The sequence below is a fragment of the Morus notabilis genome, unplaced genomic scaffold (genome assembly GCF_000414095.1).
Source record: "Morus notabilis unplaced genomic scaffold, ASM41409v2 Scaffold727, whole genome shotgun sequence".
NCBI classification, from domain to species: domain Eukaryota; kingdom Viridiplantae; phylum Streptophyta; class Magnoliopsida; order Rosales; family Moraceae; genus Morus; species Morus notabilis.
The window spans coordinates 63218-77865 of record NW_010366508.1 but is presented as its reverse complement, the minus strand read 5'-3'; the positions used below and the strand labels follow the sequence as shown (position 1 = coordinate 77865).

The following is a 14648-nucleotide window of genomic DNA, read 5'->3' as shown; positions in this document are numbered from 1 at the left end:
CCACCACAGGAATTCTCACATTATCTCCTGTTACCTTTGGTTCACCTTCTAGAGCAAGAAGGAAAGAGAAACAAGCTAGATTCCTGCATCCTCCAATGATGTATTTCAACAGTCGTTCTTCCAGGACTGGATTCATGTCCGCTTGATAGGTAATTATCGCTCCGGAATTAGTCATCGAGGTTACTTTCCTACGGTAACAATCAACAATTGCACCGTATCATGCTAACCAATCCATTTCGAGCACCACGTCAAATAGACTCACCGAAAGGATTATCAGGTCAGCTCTCAAGTGCTCACTTCCAATCGTGATTTCACATGATCTGCAGACACTAGCTACCTCCACACATCCCAGTGGGGAGTTCAACATCATCGGGGTTTCCAAGCTCTCGGCTTTTAATCTCAAAGTTTGGACAAAAGAACTTGAAATGAAAGAATGAGTAGCACCAGTATCAAACAATACATGTGCCAGAGAATGAAAGATTAGTATCATACACTCAACCACTGTGTTACTGGCCTTGCCTCCAGAACTGCCTCCTGTCAGGGTATAAGCTTGTCCCTACACTTTCCCCTTCCTTTTATCTCCAACATTAGGCATTTGGGTCGGTGGCCTATATTGTTGTGGCGGAGGTATCAGTACCGGTCCCGACACCTGAGGCCGAAACTGTGGGGACTGAGGCGGTCGGTAGGCTGGCACAGGAAGGTAAAATATTAACATTTGTAGCTGCGTCTGGCAAGGTGGCATGAACTGCGGTGGTCTTTCTTGACCATAAGAAACATCAGCCTGGGCTGTTGAATCTGCGGCTGATTCCGATTAGGACAGTTCCTCCTAATATGACTAATCTGCCCACAGTGATGGCACTTTGGTTGGTAGGGAGAATTTCTGTCACTCCCAGATGAACTACTACCACCACTTATCACATCTCCACTGACATGCCATTGATTTCGGTTTCTTCTACCGCTCCGTTATGGCCCACCCAAAGCAGAAGGTCCACTCAAGCAGCTGCTTCCTTGTTTTGTTGATAGGCCAAGTTATCTTGTTCCATGCTAGTAGCAGCTTCCACCAGGCCTCGAAAATTTCATATCCTTAGAGGCACTAAGGGTCTCCTTACATTACGTTTCAGGCCTTTCTCAAACTTCAGGCATTTTAGATGCTCAGATTCCACCAGAGATGGTGCAAAGCGGGACAAGTCATTAAACTTAGCATCATATTCCCTTATCATCATATCACTCTATTGCAAGGTCATAAACTCCAATGCCTTATGTTCCCTGTAACTCTGAGGGAAGTATTGTTCATTGAAGAGAGTTTCAAACTGCTCCCAAGTCATTTCTGCAACATTAAGCCTTCTTCTCACTTGCTTCCACCAGTTGCTTGCTTGGCCTTCCATTTTGTAGACAGCGAATTCTATCCGGTATTCTTTCGGCACTCCCATAGTATCTAAATGTTTAACTATGGAGTCCAACCAGAACTCCGCTTCTTAAGGTCCTCCCTCACTATTGAATGTGGGGATAGGTGCACGCCTGAATTCCCGGAAGTAACTCTGCTTCCTATCATCTGCCGGCCGCTCATTCTGAGCTCGAGTGGCCATGCCTTGAAAAGCAGCATACATGGCATCCATGAACTCCTGGTTTTGTAGAGCCGGGTTGTTAACCGACCTACGACACGGCGGCATCTCCGTTATCTGAAAATAAACTAGACTGTTCAGTGGATTCCTGATGTCACACATGTATGTACAATCTTGTGGATTCTTAACGTAGGGCTCTGATACCAATCTGTCACGCCCCAGATCAGGGGTGGTGACATGGAGCTCGATTAGGGGTTAAGCGCACGAAAATAAAGGAAACACCCGACGAGCCCCACACACTGAATTAAAACGAACTACATGATCTCTTTACAGTACATACATGACATGTAAATAAATCATTACAGTTACAGACATCATCCACAATATAGTAATCTAAGTACAGGAGTTTACAGAATTTACAAATTCTTACATTTGTTCTCATAATAGGATGACACAATCCTTTTCAAAATCAGGTTGTAGCAACTCAGCTACTCCGCACTGCTCCTAGAGTCTCCTGGGAGGGGTTGACATTTTTAAAACAGTAAAACGTGAGCGAAAGGCCCAGTAGGATATATTTTGAAATAACTTAGTAAATAAATAAACAAGTAAATAAATGAGTAAACAAATGAATAAATATAGACATTCAATTCCAACACAACAGCCGGAACCTCACATCCTTTTTCTGAAAGGAATATAAACTAGAAATTACCGTATTACAGGCATCAGCAAGTAATTTATACAAATTACCTACACAACCAAGTGCACAAGCCTTCTCAGGCCGGGTTTCGGGTTCTGCCCCCGAGGATGCACTCTCCACATCCTATCTAGGCCATCAGCGGGCTTACTGGTTCGCAAGAACTCTTTCATTAAAAAATCATTCATTAAACATTATGAAATCTTTATTATAATCTCACGAACTACAACAAGCCGTGGGTCCCCATGAACTACAACAAGCCATGGGTTCCATGAACTATAACAAGCCACAGTTTTTAAGATATTTTTCTTTCGCAAACAAGCCCCTTTCTTTAAAACATTTGCAAGGCCAAAATTCTTTTGAAAATCAGGCTCACAAAGAAAGGGATAGAAATCCTACCTCGAATTTACCAAACCTGTGGCTAGCGGCGTACTATCCCAGCTTTCGCTTCCTCAAGCCACTCAGTCTGAGTCCTCAGCTATCAGTGTTACAAGACAATACTTTAGGATTCCATTCTCATTCCTAAAGTAATTCAGACTCAATTATATCCTTTGATTTCCTATTAGTGTGCCATAATCAATTTCATGTTTCAAATCATAATTTCAAGGGTTTTAATTCCAAAACATGGATTAAGGATGCTAATCCATCGACTCTAGGTCCCCAAACGAAGCTAATTTGGGTCCTCCCCGAAAACAAGGGTCAAAACAGCAATTTCAGGCCAAACAGGGTCAAACCCCGTGTACAACGGTCAACCGGTGACAGAGCAGTGTAACACCACTGGTTGACCGGTGGTGTGCAATTTGGTCGACCGCATAGGTCGACCAGTAGCCTAGTACAGTCTGGTCGACCGCATCGGTCGACCGGTGAAGAACTCCAGTGCATGAAAACTCGCGGAAATCAATTTGAAAACCTGCAAATCCAGTCCCAATTCATAATATCTCAAGGGACACCACCTAAATCTGGGTTCCAGGCACTAAAATAAGTCCAAAGAACCCAAGATCCCCAATTTCTACCCTAGTTTTACTCAAAATCCATCAAAATTTTTTTGAACCAAAAATAAGTTTTAGAATCCGAAATCTAGCTTTTCAAGAGAGGTTTTTCCAGAAATCTTACCTCGAATCCTTCTCTTGACGTTGAAAACTCTTTGACACTTTCCTTTGGTTCGAAATCCGGTTGATTTTGAAACAGACGGGAGAGAGAATTGAGAGAGTGAGTGAGAGAATGAAGAGAGAGAGGGAATGGTCTGAGAGAGAGAGACACGGAAGGAAAAGAGAAAAAGAAAGAAAAGGAAGAAAAGAAAAAGAAAACAAAATAGATAGGTACCAACATTTAAAAAAACAGTCCAGAAATGCGCCTATACACACTTCTGGGTTAAAATAAAATTACTGAAAATATTTAAATACCTTAGAATTATTTAAATTACACGTTAGAAACATTTATTAATCAAAACCAATTAATTAAATCAGATTAGGCACACTAATAATTCTTAATTATCTCAATTAATCCCAATTAATTCTTCAGGGTGTTACACACCGGGGTTGCCAGCGCCCCATGCTGCACTCGCAAGGGCTGCCAGCGCCCCACTGGTGCACTCACAGTCCATGTTGCAGCATGCTAGGCGCCCATAACATGCAACATGGTGCACCCAACCACCCTAAAACGGCCCAAATGGCCTTTAAACCCCTCCAAACCATTTTTAAATATTTTTCCAGAGTTTCCCCTGCATTTTAACACTCCCCAAACCTTAGAATAACCAAAGATGACCTGCAAATAAAATAAAAATAAAAACCCAAAAATATACACAACTTCCAAATTCACCCTAAAATCACCACTCATCATGTGTTTCTCAAACTTTCCAAGGAAAAGCCTTAATTCCCACTTCCCACTTCTACTTATTATGATTCAATTCATTAAAGAACATTTGAATCTTACCAAAGAGCATCCAAATAACCAGCAATTTAAAGGAAATTACATAAAAAACAAGGGAACTTAAAGAAGTCCCACCTTTGTGTACCAAATCAATCTTTTCACTTGTAAACTTCACTTTCTTCACCTCCAATTCAAATGATTAGCTCTTAAATCTCTTATGAACCCTTGGAACAGACCCTAAAACAATCCCAAAGGATTAGAATACGAATTCATCACCAACCTTGAGAAAAACTAAACTAGAATCACAAAATTCATCTTCCCTTACACTAATTTCAATCTCTTGGTGTTCCTATGATAAATCCTTCATCAAACCACTTGGAATGGCTTTGGTTTTCTTAAGAAATGGCTGGAGAAGCAGTTTGGAACCAGAGGAAGGTTGGACTAGAAGGTTTTGGGGCTGATTACTCCTTACCTTCTTTCTTAATACTTTAAAGAGACAAGTAGGCACCTTAATTACTTAACCATGAAGTACTCTCCTCTCCTCTAAGTAGAGTATCACCTTAAGTAGCTCTCTCACCACCTTCTCTTGCACACAACACTCACACAAATTCCCAAAGTATGAACAAGGTCTTAGCCAATCAATTGGCCTACTAACTTTACATCTCCCATACTTTTCATTCAATTTTAAACATCTAACATAATCACTTTCTATTTCATTCTTACCCTAATTATTAGGATCCATAATTCCTTTAGAACCTTAATAAAATCTCAATTTGATTCCACAAACTCGAATGCCAAAATATGCTTAATTTAGGACTTCTAAAGTAACACAATTATTAAACCCTTATTGTCATCCCATTCTTAACCTTATTTCAACCTTAGAATCACCTTAAGTAGTCTCTTTGGCACATTAACTCAAATCCAAACCTTTCCACACATCACACCAACATGTACATTTTCATTAAACTTGCCTTAAAGCCCCATTAAGACCCCATATTTTACTTTTCACTTAGAAATTCTTGTAAATATCATTAAGAACAAGTTGTTGTCCATTTCCCAACTTACAGGATCCTTCTCTTGGGTAACCCCGAGTCATTCGCCTATATAATGAACATATTAAACATATAATTCACTTCAAATTACAATGCATACCATTATGACAAATAACTGCATATAAAATGACTAAGTGTTCATGTATCATATGCATGATGCTAAAATATCATGAAATGCATTGACCAATGAGTATGTGAGAATTCTGGGTATGACAGAGACGATTCGCGCACTAGTGAGCATAAATTCACTCATCAAGCAACACTTGTGCCTAGTGATCTGACCCAAGTAGTAGTAGTTAGTTAATTCCAGCACAATATTCTAAATAAAATAAGCTTTTTATGTGTGAAAAAAAAATATTTGAATACGTATACCGTAAGCTTATTCCGAATTTGAGATCACATGCAAATCATATTAAAAGTTTGTTTGGCAGAAGAAAAAAGTGAAATGAGGAATAGAAAAAAGTGTAAGGTTTTTGGAATTAGATATGGATGTTTGGTAGGAGATAACTTAAAGACTGAACGGATTGGGTGATAGATTTCAAATTATCCAAATATCATCAATTTTAATTTCTTCATATTGATAGGAATAATTAGAATAGGAAATCTATACCCAACACAGTTAGAGAAAATATTTCTCTTCTTTTATCTACTTTTCTTGTGTAGATCTATGTATCTTTGTTTCCTTCCACTTTTCTTTTCCCTCTTATTAGCAAATTTACATAGTAAACATGTAAATACAATTGACGAAATTTCTAATAAAGATCAAATAGTTTAGAATTGCGCAGCACTGCTATTACTTTTCTTTAACCCAGCCCGAATTAAACTCCCTCCCTCCCCTCCCTAGATCTCACACCTGCACACACACAGAAACAAGTGCTAATTATGAAAGCATTCATCACAACAAAAAAAAAAAAAAAGTGCTAATGAAAGCTGTAGACAACTATAATCAAAGGAGTCATTCAAAAAAAAAGAAAAAGAAAAAAAGATGCAGTAGATTAAGTTGTGAAATATTGAAGGGCGCTGAATCAAGTAAAATACGTACCAAACATAGCAAATTAACATGAAAATACAATTGACGAAATTTCTAATAAAGATCTAATAGTTGAAATACGTACCTTGTCACAGTAAAATTCAAATACAAGGCAACCGTCATATTCCTTGCATATGGCATGGTAGATTGAGAATGGAATTTGCAAAATAATAAGTAGACCGCCAATACCGATTGTTGTAAGCATGTATCTGCACAGTTTACTTTAATACATTATTTATAGCAATATATATATATATATATTTGTGATATATATATATATATATATGTAAAAAGAAAAATGTGCAATTGATACTGGAAGTACTTTTTTCTTTTACCAAAATTTGGAGTATCAACCACTATAAGTCATAATACATTGTCGTTTCTCATGAAAATAGAAAGACAAAAAATAAAAAGTTAACTAATATATTTGTTTAATTTTTATCCCATTTGCATCCAATTTGATGAAGGATAATACTTGAGATTGTGTGGATTGTGGAACGTCATAAAAATAAGACATAGCAATACTTATGTGATGTAGAAGTTGATTGCATTATATCAAATAACCAAGCTAATTAATATTGACAATAATTAATAAATAGTTTATATGTTATATATATATATATATATATATATTGCTCACATGAAACAAAAAGGGAAGTATGAAACATTATGATAACGATATGAATAAGGATGAGATCCGAATGTGCCTTCATCGCTATCGTTTTCATCAGCAACAATGTATGCAACCGTGAGATTCCCGCCCAATGGACCAAATATCACAGGAAATAAGGATATTAATAAGAGAATCAAAAAAATTCTCAAGAAAAGACTGGAAATCCGAGAAGATTTTGATCGTCCCATGATGATCTTCTGCTCAATATTAGTAGTGTTGTAGATTTTTGCTCTTCTCTTTTATGACCAAATTAAGCTTCAACTTCTTAATCAGGAATTAAAAGGGCAGTGTTTGCTTATTTTTCTAACGAGAAGGCAGACTGGGTGCGGGTTTTTTTTTATTTTCCTATTGATAATAAATAATCGTTCGTAATGCGGTGATTTAATATTAAGTATAACGCATCGCTTATATATAATAGTCATATTGTTACCATTCGTTCGTCGACTTCTCTACCCATTTGCTTTAAATTGTGTAGCTTCTAGTACTCATTTTTTAATTTTACCTCTGCTTCTGACGAAAGAACACATTAATCCTCCTGTAGAATAATAAAACGGTGTATTAAATTTAGGGTTCGTTTGTTTCATACGTTTAAATTTATGCCTTTGATTCTGTTATAATGTTTTTCTCTCACAAAAAATTTAAATGTTAAATGACAAAATTAAAATTATTGATTTAACGCATGAACTAAACGAGCCCTTAAAATTTGTTCTTATAAAGTAGGTGATATATATATATATGTCCTTTCTTTATATTTTAGTGTTAGAATCTTATATTAATAATTGTTGTAGGTATAATTTAGTGATAAATTGATAAATTGATGTCGGATACCGTGGAGAGTTTGAATTTCCATATTCAGCTGAAAAAGAGAGGGGGGGGGGGGGGGTGTTGGGAAGCGCAGTAGTGGATAAGAAGAACATTAGACAATCTTTAGCGTTGTTTTCCTCTTTTTTATTTTATTTTTTTCCAAAAAATAGCCTTCGCTGCAAAAACTCAATAAATAAATAAAACATAATAATTGAACCGAGAAGTGTATATAGAATTGCAAATTTTACATCCATGAAGAGAATCCGCAATATTTACCAGTCAAACTTCCCTTAGAAATGAACAAAAAACAAACCGAAGCCGAAATCAAGAAGTAAGAACACGTACGCAAGCTTTCTTTACACGAGTACACATAAAACCAAAAACTTTTAAGCTTTTCTTTTTTGACAAAAATTAAGAAAAGGAAAATAAACACACACACGTGTGTGTGTGTATATATATATATATATATTGTTGACAGACTAATATATAATAAGGAGTATGTCAAATTTTCTTCTTAATTTTCAGATCTCTGGAGGGTGGAAACTAAACAGTCTTGGGAAGGGCATAAGAAGAGAGCACGGATAATACGGCAGTGCAAACAAATGCCAGAAAAAGGAGACTGGCGGAGGCATAGGCTTTTTCATAGAAGTTTCCAAACGTTGACAACAATTCAATGAGCGTTTTCATATCGTTTGTAACACCAAATCCTGCAGCTGCACCGGTGGCTAACAGATACGACACAATCTGCAATGCCCAAACAATTTTTATGTAATCACAGATTAACTCGTTGAAAACTTAATGCAATTAAACATCAATTTCTATTGGTAATTAAAAAAACATGTCCCACCGTTGAAGTTCTAAATGATCTGTTTTTGCGTATTAATAATTCATATATAAAGGTTATTATTAGCTTAATAATTCATATATATAAAGTTATATTATTAGCTATATAATGTATACCTTGTCACCATAGAAGTCAAAGAGATGGTTGCCTTCTCCGTTACTAACGGCGTTGTAGATTGTGAATGCAAGTTGCAGGAGAGCATATGCTGTGCCAATGACGATTGCAGAAAGCATGTATCTGCGCTTAAATAATTTTATCATTTAAAATGTACAAGATAATTAGATAACGCAGTAGACCTTTTGCTTATTATTTTCTTTTAATAAAAATTTGAGTGTTGGACTTAGTGTGCGAATATGTAAGACCTAGAAATGTCAACCTATAGCTAATTAAAATGTCCTAATTCTCCTTAATGCTAGTTAGTCTTTCTTGTCATTTTATTCGGGAAAAAAATAATTACATAAAGGTTCCATTTGGCATATGTTCATCAAACTAATAAAAAAATGGTGAATTAATTTTTAAAATAAAAGAAATTGGCAGAAATGACAGAAATAGTGTGTTATTTTTGTTGGAAAAACATGTACCCAATAAAAAAGCACTGCTTTTGTTTTTTCTTTGAAATTTTGTTGTCACTTAGAGAAAATGCATTCTATTCTTTGACCATGTAAGAATGACATTTGAAGTCACAAAGAGCGTAGTGCTGGAACTTTGGAGAGGCCGCCCGCGATCGCCTGAAAATACTGATTTTTTGCCCGAGTCCGACCTAACCCACCCGAAAAATTCAGGCCGCCCGCCCGAGCCTGAAAAGGCTCTTGAACGGGCCGCGGGCTTGTATTTGGCTACCCGAGCCCGGCCGGTAGCCCGAGCCCGTAATCACGAGAGAGAAAATTTATGAATCACAAATAACTAAAAACTATTAACACGACAAAATATAGGAGAAAACTAATACTAATTACCCTCTAGGTAATAATTTAAGCCTGAGAAATGCTCAATTAACTCTATTTTCATAGAGTTATCATGGGATATAGTCAAATTGCAGGGCCTTTGATCCACTTGCTCCAAAAGGACAGTTTCCGTTGGGGTACGGAGGCGTTACAGGTTTTTGAAAAGTTGAAGCATGCTATGACGCACGTACCGGTGCTGGCCTTACCGGATTTCACTAAGCCATTTGTTTTAGAGTCCGACGCGTCTGGATTTGGAGTGGGGGCTGTGTTGATGCAGGAACAACGCCCTATTGCTTATTTCAGTCAGGTACAAGCCCCCCAAGCGCGTAGCAAGTCCGTTTATGAACGGGAGTTGATGGCTATTGTTCTAGCCGTTCAAAAGTGGCGGCCGTACCTACTTGGGCATCATTTTTTGATTCGGACAGATCAGCGAAGCCTCAAGTATTTGCTCGAGCAGCGTTTAGTTTCCATGGAACACCAGAAATGGTTGACTAAGTTGCTAGCGTATGATTTCGAGATCCAATATCGTCCGGGGGTAGAGAATCGAGCCACGGATGCATTATCACAACTAGTGGTCAGCCCGGTTGTGGCCACTATGACGGCAACTACTTTTATCAATACCGATGAAATCCATCGGCAAGTGTTGCAAGATGATCGACTCATAAAAATCTGGTCAGATTTACCCCACAATCCGGCAGCATACCCAGGGTATTCGATTCAACATGGCCGTTTATGGAATAAAAGGCGAATGGTGGTTTCCTGTGGATCTTCAGTGGTGCAGCGTTTGTTACATTCCTACCATAACGGGGTGATTAGAGGACATTCAGGGGGTTTGAAGACTTATCGCCGTCTTGCGGCCGATTGGTTTTGGATTGGAATGAAATGGGATGTCACCACATATGTGGCACAATGTGAGATATGTCAACGTTGTAAGGCGTCGACGTTGGCACCCGGTGGGTTATTGCAGCCTTTGGCCATTCCAGAGTAGGTGTGGGAGGATGTGTCAATGGATTTTATTGAGGGGTTGCCGCGTTCGGAGGGGTTTGATACAATATTGGTGGTGGTGGACCGCTTGAGCAAGTATGGTCACTTCATTGCATTGAGGAATCCTTTTTCGGCAGAAAAGGTGGCCAAGTTGTCTATTTAGGAAGTTGTGCGGTTGCATGGAGTTCCTCGGACCATTGTATCGGATTGTGACCGCATTTTTCTTAGCCGTTTTTGGATTGACCTACACAAATAGATGGGCACTTCTCTGTTGCGCAGTACTGCGTACCATCCACAGTCCGATGGGCAAACTGAAGTAGTGAATAGGTGTGTGGAGACGTACTTGCGGTGTGTGTTTTCTGACAAGCTGGGGCAATGGCGCAGATGGTTAGCTTGGGCCGAATATTGGTATAATACTTCATTCCACACTGCTACCCGTATGACTCCTTTTCAGGCAGTTTATGGCCGACTTCCTCCGCCCTTGTTGCGGTACAGTGTGGGAACCTCACCGGTGGATTCGGTGGAGCGGCAGCTACAGGATCATGATGCTATGTTGGACTTACTTAAGTTCCACCTTCTTCGGGCTCAACAGAAGATGAAGGCAGTAGCGGATGGGAAACGACGAGATGTGGAATTTGCCGTGGGGGATTTGGTGTACCTGAAGCTCCGTCCTTACCGACAAGTCCCTTTAGCTCGTCGTCGGAATGAAAAGTTGAGTCCTCATTTCTATGGACTTTTCTAGATCACACATCGTGTGGGTCCGGTCGCCTATCGATTGTCCTTGCCGGAGTCATCCTCCATTCATCCGGTGTTCCATGTTTCTCAATTGCGTAAGGTGTTGGGGCAGGAGCAGGCTGTTTCGTCTCTACCGCCTCAGTTGATGTATGACTTGGAGTTGTGCGTGGAGCCGGCTGACTTGTTGGGGGTGCGTCATGCACTTCGTGGGGGTAGCAATAATCTTGAGGTTTTGATTCGTTGGGCTCATCTACCGGCCCACGAGGATACGTGGGAATCATATGCTGCCATTGATGCACAGTTTCCTCATTTTCACCTTGAGGACAAGGTGCGTCTTTGGGGCGGGGGTAATGATAAGCCTCCCGTGCGTTTTACATACTCTCGGAGGAAACGCCTTCACGAGCCAAGGAGGGCAGCTGAAACTCAAGAGGTTGCTGAGGTGAAGGAAAGCACTTGTGGAGTGAATAAGGAAGATGCTGAGTCAGCAAAGGTTAGTTAGTTAGTTATGCTGGAATTTGGTGTAAGGAATAGGAGTTAGGAGTATAAATAGGATAGAGAGTAGAATAAGAGGGTATCGAATCATTTGTACAATCTTGCGAGAGAAAGAACCCTAGGAGAGCACGGGATCTCTTGAAAATTCCCTTATCTTTCTATAATCAGTTTTCTGCCATTAATACAATCGAGCTACTATAGAATTTCTTCTGGAATTCTATCTCAATTCTACTTACCGTGGTCTGGAGCTTAACATAGTCTGAGAGAACAAAGAGAGAGAAAAAAGAGAAACAGAGGGATAGAGCTTTGGCTGAGAGAGAGAGCATGAGAGGAGGCTTCAGTTTGAGAGAGGAGAGGACGCGAAGGAGCATAAAGAAATGAGGCTGAGGGAATTCTTTTGATTCAGCAAGGTTATTTTGGGAACAATAAAAATTTCATTAATGAGGAAGTATAGATTGCCGCATAATCTACAATCAGAAGCAGCAAGTGTGCTGCTTCTGATTCTCCCCTAAAATTCTTCTATGATTCTTTGAGAAGCAATTTTTAAAGTATTTACCAAACACAATAAACAGCTTTGGCTGAGTAAAAAATTAATTTTAGCCTCCTAAAATCTCTACCAAACTAAGCCAATGTCGTTTTTGGTCTCCCTCAGAATGAAAGGTGGATACGCAAGCGATCGATTCAATCTACGTTTTTGGCTCCCGTGAATCGTATGCTTGTAATAAGAGGGACAAAATTTTCTCAATTCCAATCAACTACGTGTATTATGTCGATTTTTTTTTTTTAGCAATATATCAGAAAATACCTCTTGATTCCTTATTAACGCTGTTTTTAACACAACTGGTACACTTCTTTTACTAAATTGTAAGACAGAGCTTTGGTCCATTTTATTAAGACACTTTAAACGAGAATTCTCTTTCCTAAACTTTAGTTTATATATAATAATTCTTTTTTTATTATTCAGGTGGTCACCATGCATCCCTAGACAAAATAGCACATGTATAGTTTGGGTACCTATCATATCCAAGTTTTTTTCCCCTTTTTTCCGCTTAAAACAAAGGGTTACTTCGCATCTTATCCCAATTTTCCAATTTCACTTCTTTAGAATTCTATTGGTTTTCCAACCACAAGAAAAAAAAAAAAGAAGTGGACCATGTAAATTCTCTTGCGCTTGGCTTGATCAATTGGCTAATGGCTGTAGTTATATGGGTTATTCAACAATTGTTGGCGGAGTGTTTGGCGTAGCTTCACGTATATACACGCTACGATCATTCGGCAATGTAAGTTTAAAAACCATGATGCCGTGGTTGGACCAATATATATTGTCATGAGACAATGATTGGTATCTATTTTGTCTGCTTTTAACTAGTCATATTCTCAAATAGGTATAGTTTTTTCTTCTTTTTTATTTTTTTATTTTTTATTTTAGTTGAGAGTGGCAAGGATAACATTAATTACTTGTTAAATAGGTGTCTTTGTTTGTCATTGTAAGTTCTATACTGACGTTGACCTTATCCTTATCATGAAGTCAGTAGGACAGCCGAAATCATATCAAGTTGTATAAATAAATGTGAGGCCATAATATAAGTCTTGAAAATATAGCTGACAACCCTTAAAAGTATACGTGAGTTTCTCTTTTCCCGAGAGAAAAGGCCTTGTTGTAAAAAAAAATAAAAAATAAAAAAATCGAGATTGTGCACATTGTAATTATATACTTGACCTCCAACTTTGAGGCCGGTATATTTGAACTCCTCACGGCCTCTCATCAAAGTAAACAAAAAATATCGGACAATAATATGTATATTAATTAATATGTTTTCCCTCGAAATAATTACTTTTGCTAAAATTAATACCAAGATATGCAGCTAGCAAGTTATACGGTGCTCTAAAGCTTTTAGGATATTTACATTTTTATATTAAATATTTTGGGTTTATTCAAAAACTATATTATGATGTACACCTTTAATTTATATTTAATACTCAAATTTATATTTTTTCACATTTTTAATTTTAAGTATAAAATACCTAAAGTATCTTTAAATAAAAAAGGAAAAAGGAAAAAAATAAAAACAAAACTTTAAACTTACGGTTTTAACGTTAAAAATATTACCATTGAAATGGGCTTTTTTTTTTTGGTAATATTAGAAAGTTTGCTTTATTTTCTCTCTTTTTCTTAAGGATAGTTTGGTCATTTTAAATATCAAAATCAATTATTGACCGAGATAAGAGATGAATTTGTATATTAAATCTAATTTGAATGTATATATTTAATAAAAATTAAAAACTAAAGGTATAGATTTTGAATAAATTTAAAACATATAGTATAAAAATATAAATATTCCAAGTTTTTTACTGAGAGGTTACTAGAGACTAGCAAAGGCATCAATGAGCAAGAAATGAGCTAGTCCGGATCAGGAAAGTTGATATCTCGTAAGAAAATACGTTATGACGACAGTATCGCTCTAAGATACTTTTTGTTATAAATATACGTTTGTATGGACGTGTAACATAACTTTACTACACACAAGTATATATACCCATATATATGTACCCTAATTGCTTAATTCTGCACTTAGTTTGAATCAGTAATCTTTCTTGTTATAATATATATTGTAAACTTTTATTACGTACGTTGTGCTTTTAGATACGACTTCCTCTAATAGTGCTCTATGTCTATGGTTTTGATCAACGTTTATGGCTGCTACGAGCGTTATAATTAATCTTAAAATTTTGTTAAGGGAAATTGGTATTTTGAAAATTTTGACTCGTCAATAACTCTTTTGAAAAACTCATGGATACCTTTGGCATTTTTTTTGAATTAAAAAAAAAAAAAAAAAAAAAAAAAAAAAAAAAAAAAAATCCTTGAGGACAACCGTAGTATTTTGTAAAAATGAAGTGCATACAAACACTACTTGTCTACATGGACGAGGGTAGTTTTACCATGTTAAGGGAATAAAGAAAATGATTA

General features: G+C 37.4%; 1 protein-coding gene across 1 annotated transcript; it reads right to left on the bottom strand.

The window, feature by feature from the left end:
• Positions 1-8192: 8192 nt before the first annotated feature.
• Positions 8193-8788, bottom strand: LOC21394668 (CASP-like protein 4D1). Its single transcript, XM_010110447.2, has 2 exons — positions 8645-8788; positions 8193-8428 (listed from the first exon to the last, which is right to left on the bottom strand). Exons 1-2 carry the CDS (start codon positions 8786-8788, stop codon positions 8228-8230), a joined length of 345 nt encoding a protein of 114 aa, XP_010108749.2. The 3' UTR covers positions 8193-8227.
• Between the last annotated feature and the right edge of the window lie 5860 nt (positions 8789-14648).

What these genes read in the sequence shown, in the direction of transcription:
- LOC21394668 (XM_010110447.2), bottom strand. Translation starts at nt 8,788, where the DNA reads ATGATAAAATTATTTAAGCGCAGATACATGCTTTCTGCAATCGTCATT. An exon ending in TTGACTTCTATGGTGACAAG is followed by an intron (nt 8,429 to 8,644) that starts GTATACATTATA and finishes TGGGCATTGCAG; the next exon opens with ATTGTGTCGTATCTGTTAGC.